The 16764-nt window shown below is 38.4% G+C and overlaps 2 protein-coding genes across 10 annotated transcripts in view; one reads left to right on the top strand and one right to left on the bottom strand.

Annotated features, from left to right (window-relative positions):
* Positions 1-16764, top strand: part of IQGAP2 (IQ motif containing GTPase activating protein 2) — a 128127-nt gene that overhangs the window by 78372 nt on the left and 32991 nt on the right. For 2 of the 7 annotated variants that reach the window (XM_068667599.1, XM_068667598.1), the window contains exons 9-15: positions 15-102; positions 653-816; positions 1378-1465; positions 3775-3938; positions 4472-4632; positions 7577-7701; positions 9581-9744. In XM_068667599.1, the coding sequence (XP_068523700.1) occupies positions 15-102; positions 653-816; positions 1378-1465; positions 3775-3938; positions 4472-4632; positions 7577-7701; positions 9581-9744 (954 nt within the window). The remainder of the gene's footprint in view (positions 1-14; positions 103-652; positions 817-1377; positions 1466-3774; positions 3939-4471; positions 4633-7576; positions 7702-9580; positions 9745-16764) is intronic. The other 5 variants (XM_068667601.1, XM_068667600.1, XM_068667604.1 and 2 more) reach the window with 3 other exon arrangements.
* On the bottom strand, positions 11676-16476 carry F2RL2 (coagulation factor II thrombin receptor like 2). Of its 3 annotated transcripts, none has more exons than XM_068667610.1 (2): positions 15478-16476; positions 11676-13789 (listed from the first exon to the last, which is right to left on the bottom strand). In XM_068667610.1, the coding sequence occupies exons 1-2, from the start codon at positions 15533-15535 to the stop codon at positions 12774-12776; spliced, it is 1074 nt and encodes a 357-aa protein (XP_068523711.1). In that variant the 5' UTR covers positions 15536-16476; the 3' UTR covers positions 11676-12773. The 3 variants fall into 3 exon arrangements, with proteins under 3 accessions (XP_068523711.1, XP_068523710.1, XP_068523709.1); XM_068667609.1 differs by having other exon boundaries at positions 11676-13855; positions 15478-16475; XM_068667608.1 differs by having other exon boundaries at positions 11676-13861; positions 15478-16468.

Here is a 16764-nt window from a genome sequence, read left to right as displayed (position 1 = left end):
CATTTTGTTTTTAGAATGGCACAATCTCTGAAGAGGAGAGAGATGTCTATGAAGAACTGCTGACACAAGCTGAGATTCAAGGCAATATCAATAAGATCAACAGTAAGCCATTCAGGATCCTTACAGAAGTGTGCATGTAACACGTGGTCTTCCAGATTGCAGCTGAACATGGCTTAAATCCACAGGAACAAACAAAATATTTCTGTGGATACTCATAAAACATACAGAAATAGCTAATGTCTGTCTACAACAGGTTTTTCTTGCTTTTCCTGCCCTACTAATCTTCTGGGGGCTAATGTCTGTTTGTGGGTTTTGCTGTAAAGATTCTGCAGTTCAGAATCCAATCTTTGTCTGCTTTTTTTCCTCATGTTTGAGTTCTTTCCATTTGCAGCATACTGTAAATTTTGACCCCCTATTCTATATACACCTGAAATTTGTTCATAAGCTTCCACCCATTAGTTAGCTGTAGATAAACTGCTCCCACATGGGCTCATATAGAATCGAACTGCTTACAGGATCTTGAAATAATCTTCTCTTGGATAATGACTGATACTCTATTTGGCTTTCACAAAAAGTGAGATGCTGACAGACTTGATTTTTATTTTTTTTTCAAAAACATATGTGCTGTTTATAAGCATTGTTTTCATTTCAGTTCACATAGCTTTAGTCCAAGTGAATGAGTCTATTGACTGGCAAGATGAAGTGGCACTGATGGCAGGTTTGAACCGTCCTGCTCTGAGCCTACTTGAAGTTCTGCCACAAAATTCCTCATGGTACCTATTGCAATTGTGTGATTCTAAAGCACAGAAAATGCAGGTAATTGAATGGAATGGGTACTATGCATCAGTTTGATTTCTTTTTTTTTTCTATCTGACTTAATCCAGAGAGAAATTACCCTACTCTAACTTCAGTATCACTTAAGAAATAACTTTATAAAGATTTTAGAATAACTAATGTACTAATCAATACCAAAGTAGTTGCATTTGCTCTGAAGAGCACGACTCACTTTTAAGTAATTACTAAGATATCAGAATAAAATTTGAGATATGTCATTCAACCCCTAATAATGCTTGTTTTGAAAATGAGTACAACTCATTTGTAACTTGAGTACAACAAAAAATAATAATAAACAAAAGATAATATTGAACTATTAATAGCTATGAAAGAACTTTAGTGGTGTTGAGTTTCAGGGAGAAAATCCCACATTCCGAGTAAGATAAAAATCACAGGGAAAGATTAATACTTTGTTTACTGTGACATTGTATTTGATGCCCAGGCAAGACTGCAATCAAATTCTAGCGTCCCATCAAGGGTTTTTATCCCTTATGTCGCATCAAACTTGCAAGCATAATCAAATCTTTTTTTTTCTGATGATAGATAGCAGGGGGTCCAATTATGCTCGACAAAAGTGAAATACAGAAAGAAGTTAGTGTTGCCAATGCGGATGCTGAGGCTCACAAGCTTAGTGAGTAATTGTTTTAATACTCATTTTTTTAGCATCACTGTTTAATTATGTTAAGATGATTAATCGAATCCCCAATTCCTTGCATACAGACTAGGTTTCTCACACTGAAGCCATGTGCATTGCATTTTATTTTGTAACTGTCCATCTCAGTGTCACAATTGCCAAGTCACCGATCTGTGTTACAGTGGATGTATTCTTTTTACCCGAGGCAGCTAACACCTATGTATGACTTAAGCTACTGGTAAATGCATTGTCACAAACTGAACAGACTGCATAGCTTCATGACTTGCACAGTAGGAGAGATGAACATCATTGTAGCATTAAATTAGAACAAGCAAATGGAATAACATCTTGCAATCACATTCCAGAGGAAAATTATTCTTATTTTTAGATGCATATATCTAAATTTAATTTGTAGTTTCAAAAAATATAGTTAAAGGGGATCTAAATTTGCAGCGCATGCATTGCTTCTTTTGACTGGAAATTTCTCTGCTAAGAAGTTCAGCTATGTTAAGCTGCTGTCATTTCATGCTATATCTGAGCATGGCTTAGTGGCTGTTTTCTCTATTTCCAATGCTTTGAATCCAGGCTGACTGCTTTTGTAATGTGACTTAAAGTTGGTACCATGAGGTCAACCTAAGCCAGAAGCAAAGTTACTAGCTCAAATGTTACCCAATTTTAGATTGGTTAGGCATGGTGAGCAGTAAGTTCCTCTAAAAGAGGTGCTTGTTGGTAAACAAAATAATGAAAATTGTGATCTATGAAAAGCAGTAATGGTGCTTTGGAGAGCAACTTATTTCTTATGTCTGGTTTAAAAAGGAAAAATAGCATTTGTTATTGGAATGTGAACTTGTTAGTGTGTCTTTTGTAAGTTGCATGCTTGGTTCCTAAATTAGGAATCAATGGTTTAGCTGCTGACTACAGAGCTAGTTTAGTTTATTTGTGGACTCAGTCTTTCCTTTGCTATTTTCTCTGAAAAGCATGTATGCAGTAGCTTTGAGAGTCTTTGCTGTTTCTAACCACAGGAGTAGCCAAAAGTGAGCCTTCAAGAACTACATGGCCCCAAGTGACCATGCTTCAGAGCAATTGAAATGAGAAGCAAAGAGCTTGTTTAGGTGGGCCTGATTACTTTAAAAGGTTTTTGAAGTCTTAATCTTTTATAATAAGACCCAAGTGGCGTTGCACACATGAAATGAGAATGGTGTCAGCTGTACCAGCAGTCCTGTACAGACTTGAGCAGTCAGTGGTGACTAGAAGCATTCACTGGAAAAGAGGAAAGTCATAAGATAAGCTGGAAGAAAGGGGCGTTATTTTGCTGATGGAAACGACATTTACATAATTGTCATTCCTTACTCTGCCATACACACTCTAACCTTTAAGGTTGTTTCCTGTTTATGCAAGACTGAGGATGTACCTTGTGCAACATATTCCTGGGTGCGTCCCAGCCTGGGTTTCTTCAGAATTGGCTCCTCCGGGAGTGCAATTATGGTCACTGACTAAGAGAGGAAGTGTTGCCAGGTTGCTGTGGCTCAGGTAGGAGTGTTTTTCAGTGTTTTTCTGCTGGCCTTCAAATCTCTGAAGTGTGTTCAGCAAAACAGAAATCTGGTACTGAGAAGGGTTGCATTAGTACTACTCTATGGTGTTTGACAGACAGCAGTACTTATGAGAACTGATCTTCCAGACTTAAATGGACAACTGATAGCACACAAACTTTTAGAAGCTGTACCCTACATTTCACCTCTCCTACCCTCCCACTCACTTTATCCACTGAAAATTCCACTTCTGAACTTACTCATCAATTTCTACTAGGCATCCTAAAAGAGATAATAAAAAATGTCATTGGTATGGAAGGACAGGTTTGCTTTAGCTGGCTGAGTTAGGTCCTGCTGAAAGGAGGTGGTGAGGGAAGAAATACAACAGAAGAAAATGAGCATTTGGGTTGAGGTGGGACTGGAGTGCTTGAGCTGACATACTGAGAGGAACATGCTGCAAGCAAACACAAGAGGAGAGATATTAGGTCCCTCTCCATGTGCTAGAATGAGTCAGATCCTCGCTTTGGAATCCAGTTATAATAGTTTTTCCCTAATATCTGCAAGTCTAGAAACTATTTATAGTCCTCTGGTCGTTTATTTGCTGCAATTTTTTGAACACACATGTTTTGCAACATTCTGCAGTTTGTCTTATAAAACCTGACTTTTTTCCTCCAATGATAGCAAATAATACACCCTGGATAATCTGTCATCTACATGGCACAGAAAACAAATGGCTTGTGAAAATTAATAGGCTTTTCTTTCCCTGCTGTTCTCTAGAACTTATAGCAGTTGACAATATCAATACTGCAATTCGTAACTGTGATCCTAGTAAAACACTGGTTGCACTGATGAAACCGGAGGCGCAGCTGCCTGTTGTTCACTCATTTGCTGCTGTTGTCTATCAGACTGAGCTGTTCAACCTCCAACAACAGAACGCTGTGGTAAGAGTGAAATGCTTACAACCTGCTCTCTGATGTTATGTAGCCGTGCCATGAAACAGCACAAACATAGCATGTTGTCTTGTAAAATTGGACTTAATTCTCTCACCATGGTGTTATGTATTGCATGATTGTTTTCGATCGAAGTGGCAATATTGAATTACAGAAGTCATTTCTTGACACACTTTGCTCTGGCTGAGCTCTTGTGTTGCAACAGATTGACTTTTTTAATTGTTGCATGCTCTGACTGAGGACTAACCCTTCATATATTGCTTAGGAAAAGTAATTCCCTGCTATGAGGGTATGATCAGAAAGAGATGGGACTGGGGCAAAAGGCCAAAAGGAATTGTAGCAAACAGAGTAAGCTCTACTACCAGCGCTGTGTTAATGCGACATATCTGTGACCAGGAAATTTGTCTTAGCACTTCAGGCTTTCTAAATCAATTCCATCTCATTGATGGCATCTGGACTGTGTAACTCAAATTCGTTACACTGCTTATTTAGCTTCCTGACTGAGGTACATTATTGTCCTACAGAATTACCTGGCACATGATGAACTGTCTATTGCAGTAGAAATGTTGTCAGCAGTTGTGTTGCTAAACCAAGCCTTGGAAAATAAGGACATCCTAATGATAAAGAATCACCTCAGAAACCCATGCATTGGCTTCAATAATCTGGAAGAGGAAAACTTGCAACGGTAAAAGTTCATTTTTTGTTGTCTGGATGATACTAGGCAACTTCTGCAGAAGGATAAGTAGGCATTTCACTGGGGAAGGGGAGTGTGGGTTTTCCTGTGCTGTGGTTATGAAGATGAAAGGGCTGTAAAATACTGTTATATGTTATTAGGGGAAAACATAAATACCAAACTAATTGTGTATTTGTAACTATAAGCAGTCTCACAACCTCAAATATTTGAGAGCAAAAGGATATGCAAGGTGGAGGGGAGACATTGTCAGAAAGCAGATGTTAAGATCTGACAAAAAAAAAACTTTGAGGACACTAAAACATAAGCCAATAGTAGTTGAAGACTGTCAATCAGTAACCTCTTCACAATACTGACGGAGGATCTTTGGAATCAGATAATGTGTTGAGTGTTTTAATGTCAAGTAGGCCCCTTAGACACTGCCTAACCCCCTTTTTCAGCCCAAGATTTGCAAAGGCCTGAAACATAGCGAAGTCTTGCTTGCTAAAAAGCTGAGTACAATGCTGTGGCACGCGTGCATGTTCAAAGTTAAGTTATAGCCTTCACTGAGCTGCTAGCTGCTTGCACTGCCACATGTCTGACTTGTCACAGCCATGAGCTGCTGCTGTGCTCTTCAGCTTATCTGCAAAATTAAAAAAAAAAAAAAAAGGCAAATATACAACTTGTGTGAGACCAGAGGCCCCAGCCTGTGGGGAAGAGGGCAGGTTCTCACCACTTGGTCGTGGGTAGTGGAAATCTGAGTGCTGCTGGAATGTATCACTAGACAGAAAGGACAGCAGTGACCTGATCACTGAAGGTCTTCACCAGGCTGTGAGACAACATGAATCTGAGCCCTTACTTGGTTAGGTTCCTTGAAGCTGGCGGGAAAGCAGTCAAGACAGGAGAGAGAGGGAGGAAAAAAAAGTAACTTGTGTGTGAGTTGAGAGAAGCTTCCTCTCTGTCAAGAGGCAGGAAGAAATCTGTTACAACCTGAAAGGGGGGCAGAGTGCTGTGGGGTTGAACAAAATCAGTGTGCCACTCGGCCTTGTTGATGTCATGGTGCCTGGGGGAATGAGAAGCAATGTTAACCATAAAAATACACAGATGACCGCAAAGTGTCCAAATGCAGTGTTTGACTGATGACATTGTGGCCTGATAGGACTGCCAGCCAATACAAATGAAACGGAAGGATTAGTTGGAGTAAGGAATAAAATAAAACTTTATTACGCTATTATGCAAATATGGGCTGCCAACCACAGGCTGAGTGTAGCAGGAAGCTTCAATTTCACAATACCTAAAGGGGTACGGTAGAAATAGAGAAAGTTCTGTGAGGGAAATGGTATTCAATGGCTTTGTACTAGAAGGCATGTATTTGTTAGGGATGCCTTTCCTAGAAGACAGAAATTCAGTGGAAATACGACAAAGTTCTGCAACGTTGTATGTGTTGTGTGGAATGTTATTAATGAGTTGCTAGCTTCTCATAACTTAAGTATTTCCTTAGGAAAACTGGAGTGAGAAAAGATTGGGTACTATGAAATAAAAGTTTAAAATTTACACAACGAACAACCATCTTATAAAAGATTTAAATAGTGGGACTCATTACTAAATAGTGCATAAGATTTGAAAATGAGCTGATAAGTCAATGGATCACAGAATCATTTGCAGCTATTAACCACTGATATGCAACCTGCAGCTTGGGGAAGCCCATAATATAATCTGATAAATGTAGAGAAGACAAATCAGAACAGGAAATAATTCTCTACTGTACTGGTTTGGCAGCAATTAATTTCAAGCCACAGCTGGAAATAGAAGACAGGTATTTGGTCTGACTTACTGGGTCGGTTCAATATTTGATTCCAGAATTTCAAAATTACTTAACTTTCTTCTGTAGGTGTTTATACTGCTGTGAAGGTTTCCAGGTCAACTAGGTCTGTGATCATTCTAAAAACAACAGGCACAGGCTACAGAGCTTGTGCTTGGAGGACCATGACGTGTGGGGCTCATGTCCTTTCTCTTCCTATGGCCCACCATCCGCTATGTGCAGGATGCATGGTTATCGTCTAAGCATGAGGGGCTGCTACCTGATGCTAGGACTGCCTCTCTGATCTTTGATGTACTATAGGAAGAAGCAGATCACAGTTTCTTACAAATTCATCTCCAGTGTCATGTACTAAAGAATATGCCCAGCTCTGTTGCCACTTTCCCCAGCACTGTGTTGGGAAGTGGGGATGTGCAATGCCTGTGGTATAACTGCTGTTGACACTTCTTAGGAGCGAAATTCGGGATGAAGAACACTTCATCTGAAGCCTAGTGGCTTCCTACCAGACAGGAAATAAATTAGTTCAGGACAGACAGTAAAATAACAAGGCAGTGTTTTTCTCCTCTTTTCTGTCAGTGAAGAGTTGGGGGGGAAAAAAAAAAAAGAATCCTGGGGATATCACCTGTGAGCAGAAGAATATAAAATATCTCTTTGAAGAGCTGTAATGCTCTGCTTTGTAGGAGAACCACCGTTGGCTACCAGATTACATGGTATATTTTTCCTTCTGAGTTTACTGGTAAAGTTTAAATTTTCCAGGAGTTAGGGAGTCAAATACTGTTGATAAAGACATAGAATACTAGTGCATTACAGCAGTGTCTGAAACTACTGGCATCTCCCTCCTGAAGTAGTATTTGGGAAACAGACAACAGCTTCCTGAAATCATCATTACCATTCCACTCTGCCCAGAAAAATGTTTTGGATTAGCACATAGGGCCAACATTTCACCTCCTGTAATGCATGTGTAGGACAAAAAGGCGGCTTGCATGTCTATATAATTTCTGGTGAGAGATGAGTTTGTCTGAAATTCATTAACTGGAAAAAATGATAGTAATTAAATGATGGATGATGCATCTGACTAATTCTTAATGGAAATTTACCTTGTATATGAAATACATTTATGTATTTTATATCTTCTTATAGTTATGCTGATACACTATTGTCTATTAAGTCAGAGGCTTCATCTCAAGGCCAAGATTATTTAAGCTGGAATGATATCCAAAACTGCATTGACATGGTTAATATGCAAATTCAAGAAGAAAATGAAAGTAAGTAATTCTTCCTCTACATCACTGGCAGAGATGGTAGTCTATTCCTTTGGACACAAAAATTCAGTGCTGAATGGCCTTGTACAGACTCTGATCAAGAGAGAAGACTTATATAATTTTGAATGACTATTGGTCTTTAAATCTGTTTGAAGTATTTCTGGTTATACTATGGATGGCTGAAAGACATCCTAGGATGCCTGCCTTTGGCAGCATTATAAATGCTGTGGTTCAGAACACTTGCAATTTAGTATTTGCACTGGATGTTGGCACTTAAAAGATTTTGCAGAAATTCTAAACTATTGTGTTATTGAAGAATAGGGTTGGAAAAGGAAAGCAGCATCCTGTGTAGAACTGTTATAGTTAAATGATTTCTAAGCCTTTGTTTTTCACCAGAGAATTGGTAAGAATTTATGCAGTGCAACTATCCGTCATGATCTCAATTCAAATAATTAGATTTATCTAAAAGAATGGTTTATTGTGCTCGCTCTTTCAAATATAAATGGTTTTGGGGAATATTTCTTTCAGTTGAATGTGACTGTATGGCCCTATAAGGGTGGTGTTAAATGTGGTACCTGGTCATTTGGTGTTCAAAACTGCTAAAGGACTGAGACTCTCCACTGGATATAGAAGCATGATATTTCTAGTAAAATTTGAGGCTGTTAAGTGCACTTGCATAGTGCATTGTGCACTCTTGTAGCATGGGCCCAGCAGGGTGGGATGTGAGCAGTTGTAGGTTGTCCTGTATTAACAGTCAGTCTTTACTGGTGAGATAGCTTAGCTGCACTTGGTTTCAGTGACACCGGTCTCTGCCTGGAAATGGTTACTGGGGCAGAGAGGGCAGGAAGAAGGCTGTCATCACTTTCTGTAAGTAAATCTGCATGCCTGACAGTTCCTGATTTGGTGACACCCAGAAAAATTGTCTGTTCTGGAAATGTTAGGTGTTATGAAGGAATGGATCCATGACCCACCAGCTGTGGTGGGCATGGGAGAGATGTGGTGTCAGATGTGGTGGCAGCCACTAGTGAAGATGTCATATCTCACAGGTGATGGGGAACCCTCAACCAGTGCCTTTCTGGAGTAGAATGGCTTTAGGGAGACAGCACCCCCAAGCAGTGTATTTCCAGGCTGTTTGGGAGTAGGAATAAACTGTGATGTTAAATGTTGAAAACAGTCTTGACAACTGAAGGAAATGAATCACAGGTTTTATTAAATAATTCACATGATGTGGCTGAAGTTTGGAGTGCCACAGGTCTATGGGGAAAAAATAAAAATATCTTGAGATCAGTGTTATCTGTTTGGCTAATTAAGGTGAAATTTAAAGAAATTAGGGTATGGTCCAGCATAATGTTGTAGTTTGCAGATCAGTATGTATGTATTTGTTGTTGTAGTTTGCAGATCAGTATGTATGTATTTGTTGTTGTAGTTTGCAGATCAGTATGTATGTATTTGTTGAAACGGGTTCCAACTAATCTGGTTCAAAATCACATGACTTTTGAGTGTCTTTCAGCATTTTCAGCAAATATGTTGGTGCACACATAGATGTGGTGTCCAGCATTTCTTTAAGCTTCATGTAGGTCTTCCTTCCCTGCACGTAAAGGAAGTCAGTTTTCCCTTTTTTTGGTAAGGATTGATTTGGCTTTAATGGAAAGGTAGATTCAGAGAAATGAGTACGTGTGGCAGAAAGGAAACCTGTACAACTTAATAGCCTCATTTGAGTATCTGAGCAAAAAAAAAATTTTAAATCACTTGCTGTTGCTGCCTCTGCTTCTTGTTACTTGATTTTTCTTTGCTTTGTGTTACTACTTCGTTTGTATGTGAAACATGACAAGATATATCTTTCTTTGACAACTGCATTTGTAATAACCTTTTTATTTCATAGGAATTATTGCAATTGGCCACATTAACGAAGCAATTGACCAAGGAAATCCTGAGAAAACCTTAGAAACCCTACTTATGCCCACAGCCAAGCTGCAAGATGTGAGACCAGAAAATGCAAAGCATTATCAAGATGTTTTGTACCACGCCAAAGCACAGAAATGCAAGGTTAGAGCTTGGACTGTTGCATCTGGGTCCCTTCCAACTCAGGATATTCTATGATTCTATGATTCTATGATCTGTCAGAACTGAAATGTCGATTCTTTTTCCTTCATGTCCTGTTCCTCCAATGTTTTGATTAGTTGTGCTAACAGGGTGGTAAATAAGCCAGTGACAACAATCTGTCACTGAATAATTTTTGAATACAACTTTTTCTGACTGACATAAAGGACTAATTTTCAGTCAATTAATACTAAGATATATTCTGCATCTGTTATGTTTTTCTGCAAGGATTGAGTTACAAGACTGTCAGGCAGGTAGTTATTGTGCAGGCAGGAATTGTCTTTTTTGCTACTAAGTATTCAGTCATGCTGAAGAAGTCATTGTTTAACAAACCTCTAAATAGTACTTTGAGGAGCCTTTTGTTGCTTAAATCTGGGAGGGTTACACTAGAGGAGTCTTGTGCTTATTTCTGTTCTGCCCTTGTCATGCAACAAAATGCTGGCCATCATGTACAATGCCTTCAGCTTCAACCTATCTCAGCAGGATACTGATATCTGCTTCCTCAAAAGCAGTGCCCTGGTTAACATCACAGCTCAGGGAAACATAAACACAGATCAGCCTCACAACTTGCAGGATGTGACTGAATGCAAGATTAGCTAAAACTCGTGGTACAGCATTTCATTTTTCCTGCTGTTTGAAAAGACGCCTAAAATTTACATATGTTCCTAATGTCAGCTGGAGAAATTTATTGCTATTTGGCTTGTAAAAATACCCTCCAGCTATCTTGTCACTTCACCTGTGGTATCTGCTATGAAATTGTGCATTTCTGTAAGCCACAGCTTTTGAACTTGGTGCTGTACATCTGATTTTTTTACTTAGGTTCCTATGTAAGCTCTGGTTTCACTGAGCGCTGGATCCTGAAAAGCCTTCCCCTTGCTGTATGCTGTTCTTATTGTGTGTTTTTAGACTTTGACAACTACTTAAAACATCTTCTCTTTTTTTTCCCACCTCATGATTAAAAAAAAAAAAAACAATCTCCATGTTTATGGAGAAAGCAGGACCACTCTGTACAAATTCCCAAGAGAAATATTCGGATATATTAACCTGAGTTACTATTCTAACTACTGACTAATGACATGGATATCACCTTTCTTTAAGAAAAAATATGATTTATACATGTATTGAACTTCCTCTTATAAAAAAAAAATATCAAAAAGTCAAAGTTTGTGCAATAAGTCTTTTTCAACCCCATGCTTTTTCTGAGTCCTATTTATAAAGCAGATCTGTCTTTAATTGTATTTAAGATGTTTTAAGAGTGAGCTGTGGCATAAGGAAGTACTTGATTTACAACAATCAGATAGATCTGCGTGTGAACTTCCTATATTCCCAAGTGTCTCAGAAAACATATGGGTCTGAACTTCTGGCTTATTCTAATCATCCCATTGTCACATCCCCCCAGTTGTGGTGACCTTGGATAAGTAAAATCTGCACCAAAAACTCCCAGTTCCTATTGTGGCTCTTAATCACAGATCACACCTACTTGTTCTTTGCTTGAAGAAGAAAATGAAAATATGGAATTTTATTCCTGTAACTTCATACAATAGCTTCTAACAGCTCTCACAGTTGCTTCAAGCAAAGTGTGTTCAAGCCCCAGCAAAGAGAGCCTATGTTTAGGAAGTATTACTTCTATGTGGAATGTTAAACAGATGTACCATACTTTTGCATGCTTCCTGAGTTTTGTTATTTTGAGTGATAGCTATGCAGGTTTTACAGTTAGGTTAGCGAGTTTGATGTTTGTAATTAATGAGTAACACCTGGATTATTTTAAAGTTATCCTGAAGTTACTTTGAGGGAAGGGCATGATTTTAACTAATGTAAATTAGGAGCCAGGAGAAATTGAAGAGGTAGAACCTTACCAGACTGGACATTTCTTGGAGTCAATTTCTATTTTCCCCTGCAAATGGCTTTATTTTTGAGTAAAGTTTCTTACAATACTATTATCAGACAGATGTAAAACACTTTTTTTTTCTCATCACTGTCTTACATGGTTCGGTTACAAACATGTACACCAGCTGAGCTTGTTTGTAGGAACTTATACTCAGTATATGTAGATATTGAGTTTCTGTAAATGTCAAGTTAATTCTTTGCTTTATGAATGTGGACAATTAATCACAATTTCCTTAAAGAAATGTAACACATTTTCTGTGAGGATGTGAAAATATACAGAATGCTACAATGTAGCTTCCCTGTTTTGCTTACGAAGCAAGAATAAAACTTGCCTGGATTCACACTGATAAGGGTTAGCTTCCAGTTGTCCTTGAGGGTTATAGGAGTACAGGTGCTGACGCAGTGGAAGAACAAGTCTACAGAGCAAAGCTGGTTGAGCAGCCTCAGAGGAGATGCTTCCTTGGAAGTGTGTCAGGTTCCGTGTCTATAGCTGTAGATTCATTGCTCTTCCAGCTGAATGGGATTCCAGCTCCTTATTTTTAACATCCAGTGCAGATTTGCTGTTGGTTGTGTGACAGGGAGCTTCTGCAAAGTTCTATAGCCCCTGAACACCTAGAAAGTGCTTTTACTTGTCCATGTTCCCACCAGACGAAAACCTGTTCACTTCACTGTTCCTGCAGTGAATGTGAGCACAGAGATCGTATGAAGTCTTTGGAAGTCATGAATGGACCTAAAAGTGCTATTCAGATATGGATTCCTCTTCTGTTCAGAGGCTGTGGTGACTGCTATTATAGTTTCTTCTCTATAGTGGCCATAAAAGTGATCTTCCCAGAAGAAAATGGAGATGCTCAGCCACTTCCCTGAATCTTGGTACACCAAATGTTGTAACACACATGATAAAATTAGAGTTGGAGAAGAGTATTTCTGAAGATGCTTCTTTGTGTGGTGTTTGGAAAGATGTAAATTTTACTGAGATCATGGTTTAACATCCTTAGATTTTTTTTAGGTTTAATTGTTGCATGTGAGGTTTATTGCTACCTGGGTTAGTAAATATACAAAATCATAATTCCAACAATATAGAAACAAGTTTATGCTTCCCTGGATATTTTAACCATCGTTAGGTAAATATTGGATTGGCTTCTGATTTTGGACATCAGAAAATAAAGGAAAGGATCAAGACAACTGTTTAAGCTGCTAAGACACAAAGCAATTAGATAAAAAGAATACAACTCATCTGTGTTATAATAGTAATAGTTGATATGATGGATAATAAGAATAATATTGCTTGGTACAAAGCAAATAGTGAAGATGGTAAGGATCAAAAGACTGACTTTAACATACCAGAACCATTCACGTGTTTTGAGTGTTCGTATGATTGAGACATAGCAGAAAATTATGATTGCAAGAGGTATTAAAAATCCAAAGATAACTAAAGAAACATAGTAGTAAAACTGGAAGGAAGATACAGTTTCACAAGCATTGTGCACATCATGGCAGGTGTAAATTCCCAGTTGTTTCACATAATAGCTCTGCTGCATTATGCAAAGTGGGAGCATGTACAAGAAAACGATGGTCCACACAGTAACACAGACCATAGTGGCATAAGTACGTTTCGGCAGGCTTTTGTAGGTGAAAGGGTGAACAATGGCCACATAGCGGCTGACGCTGATGCACGTGAGCAGCAGAATAGAGCAGTACATGTTGCCATAAAACACCACAGTTGTGGTTCGGCACATCATTTCTCCAAAAATCCAGTTGTTCCCATTGATGTGATATGCTATTTTGAATGGCAGCATGATGCAGAAGAGCAGATCTGAAATAGCCAAGTTTGTGTAGAGGATGGCAGTGCACACAGATCGGATCCTGAAGATCAGCATCCACAAAATGATGGCATTAGATGGTACACCCAATAAAACAGCGCTGAGGTAGACAGTGGGTATCAGCTTGGTGCTCAGAGAACTTGTCAGGTACTCTAATGTGGTGTTGTTTACTTCTGTTAAAGTGGAGTCATTGGACTTTTTTGAAGAGCTTTTGTTTTCTTTGATGTGGATGGTCTTTGTTTCCCCTTCTATAGCATGAGGGGGGATGTAATCGTAGTCTCTTGCTGAAATTCCACGGAAAGTCTTGATAAGAGACACGGTTTTAACTGCAGAGCCATTCAGTGAAGATTCTAAAGCTTAAAGTTAATATTGTTAAAATAGTCAAACTACTGGATTAGGAATACAACTTTCAGCTAAGGAGAAAGGCAAGCCTTTCCTTGTGAAAAGCAATCTCCATTTAGAAAGTTTGGTAGGGTTCTTTGTTGCTTTAAGTTAGCATCTCAAATGTGCTCAAGAATAATCTTTGCTTTATTAGTAATTTCAACCCCGTTCTTTAAAATTTAGTGCAAATTTAACGTTAAATTGACTTTTCTGAATACTAGTTGTTTTCAGTCTTCAGCAAAACGTCCCATTTGTGCAATGTTTGTCACCTGTAAAGGTTTTTGTCACGTAGCAGCAATGTTGGTAATTTATGATAAAAGCTGATCAAGTCTTAGTGCAGGTTACCCTTGTCACTTAGTGGATGAAATGCATGACTGCAAAAAATGAAAAAAGAACTGCCTTGCTTAACAGGGGCTGAAAATTTCAAATTATCAGAAAAAATCATCTCATATACCAAATTAAGTTGCTATTTTGTATTTTTCATCTTCTGACTAAAGCAAACCAGACTATTCTTTTTCTTATACATGAAAAAAATGCAGTTACTCCTGAAACTTACTTTGGGCTGATATTAGATCAAGCTTTTATTGGTATGAGTAAAATTTTTCATGCAGCAGGAATAGTCTCCATCAGTAAATATAACAGATGTGAGTAAAGCCACTGATGCTGGCTACCTTTCTGATTCTTAGTGGCTGAATTTTAAAGACATTAACATTTATAGATGAAGTATGAATGTGCTCAACGCATGGTATCAAAGTAACTTGTAAAATACCTTTTGCAGAACGAATGGCAGCTTAATGAATTTTGTTATTCAAAAAATTTCTTGCTTGGTTGTGCTTAATGCCAAAAAACTTCACACAAAGCATCAGGCACACATCTTGAATCTGGAATTCAGAAGTGAACTGAAATTTGGATGAAAACCTGTGAAAACCTTTTACCATTCCAAACTGGAACGGAACATGGAAAACAGCTTTAACCGTGATTAATTTTTTGTAACTGGTAGATTTATGGTAGAAAATTTTGAAATTATAATCAGTAGCCTGCATCCATTTCAGTAACTTTCTGGATGGTTATTCCCGGAAAAAAAAAAAAAAATGTTGCTCTTTAAAATGTTTGTATATATTATTGCATAACAAAAAAAAAAAGCAATAACAAAAACTTAGTTTGAAAACAGGTCTAATTTTAGTAAGGAAAAGAGTTGGGCTTGATCACGTCCTTAAGTTATGTTTGTCAATAATTATCTGAGATTTTTTCCTTCTAATAACATAGTCTGAATCTGTAATCTTGTTGAACACTTTAAAACAGAAAGAACGTGACTTTACAGGTTTGAGTATTGTATCACTACAGAAACATTAGAAGATGTGTTTTTAGTAAGGGCAGAAAGATCGCTTAAATAATTCCTCATTAGTGACTGAGGAAAGCGAAAGGTAATCCAAGGTGTCACTGAAAGGAAATAGTAAAAGTCTGTCTAAAGTAAGCTTTTCTGGAGTGTAATAATGTCATGATGTGTACAGTCCATTTAAGCCAGTAAAGCACCAAAACCTCAAAAGCAAATATCAATTAAAACAGAGTACATGCAGAAAGGAGGACTCACCTGTAGTAAAAAGACTTGAGGTAAGAGAGAGAAGTCCAGTAAAAACCAGTATCTTCATCGTAGTATGCTAAATCCGGATATATATAAATATAAAAAAAAAAAAAAAGGTAATATTGTTTTAGTTCATCTCAAGATGTGTTTTTGAGAGGATATTCTTCCTTCTGTTAGGGTCTAAAGAGTAATTGATCTGTTGTCCAGAAGCATCCTGTAGGCATGAGATTTATGGTGCGGATCTAGTTTGTTCTTTGTCTACTAGTAAGAGGGTGTGACGTATCCAAATATGCACACATGACTCAGTTTCAGCCTCTGCCCAACACTGAGATTAAATTGCTTTACAGCAGCAATTTAACTCTTAATTTACCACAACCCTGATTGTGGGAGAGGAGGTTCTGCTGGAATATGTATGTACAGGTATCTGGGGAAAACAGTATTTTCTGGGAAAACCGAAGGCTGTTTACTTAAACGTTCAGAGGTCTCATCCAAAGACTAAAATTCTGTATTGCTGAACTCTGTACCCTTCTTGGGGAGAGGCCAGGTGTTGGGAAGAGAGTAGTGATCTTGGTTTAGCAAATGTAGCGGTGAAAGCAAGCCACACATACACGGTTTTCTGAAGGCATGTGTGTACTGCCTCAGCCCCTCCCTACCCACCCAGCACAAGCAGCCTGTGCTCCTGTGACGGCATTCCACCCCAGCTGCCTGCTCTTTCCAGACAATTCCCACCCATCACACACTCTGGAACCTTTACCCCATTTTCATTTGCTGTTTTTGTTGATCCCTTCCTCTTCCTCTGTTATTTTTTTCTTGAATGCCAGAAAACAATGGCTTTCTTCCAGCAGACAAAATTAGTGTGAGTCCTGGTCTGGGTTCCAAGCTAGTGGCAAGGCTCAACATAAGCAGGACTTGGCTCCAGAACAAAAATTGTGCCTGTTTTTGTATTTAGTGTGTAGAAATTGGACACCAGATAAGGATTGCGAAACTGAAAAGAATTCCTTTCCTATAAATCGTCAGTTGTATTTTGTATGTGCTCTCTCTCATGTTAACCCTAAATTGCAGTGTACATCCACTGTCATGCAACTCCTGATACTGGTTGATTTTATTTAGATATTTTGCTTATGTGTTTGTTTGCATATAATAGAAAGAGAGGAGTCTTTGTCTTGCAATTTTTACCCTCTTTTCTTTACCCCCATAATTTCTGCAGATAACAGGTTTATTGGATTTTTGGCCGAGAGTTGGTCCCTGTGACAATGGCATCCATTGTGAAGTTGTTTGTCCCCACAAAGTGTTTGA

Source organism: Anas acuta, chromosome Z (genome assembly GCF_963932015.1).
Source record: "Anas acuta chromosome Z, bAnaAcu1.1, whole genome shotgun sequence".
NCBI classification, from domain to species: domain Eukaryota; kingdom Metazoa; phylum Chordata; class Aves; order Anseriformes; family Anatidae; genus Anas; species Anas acuta.
This window is presented reverse-complemented; position numbering and strand designations above follow the sequence as displayed.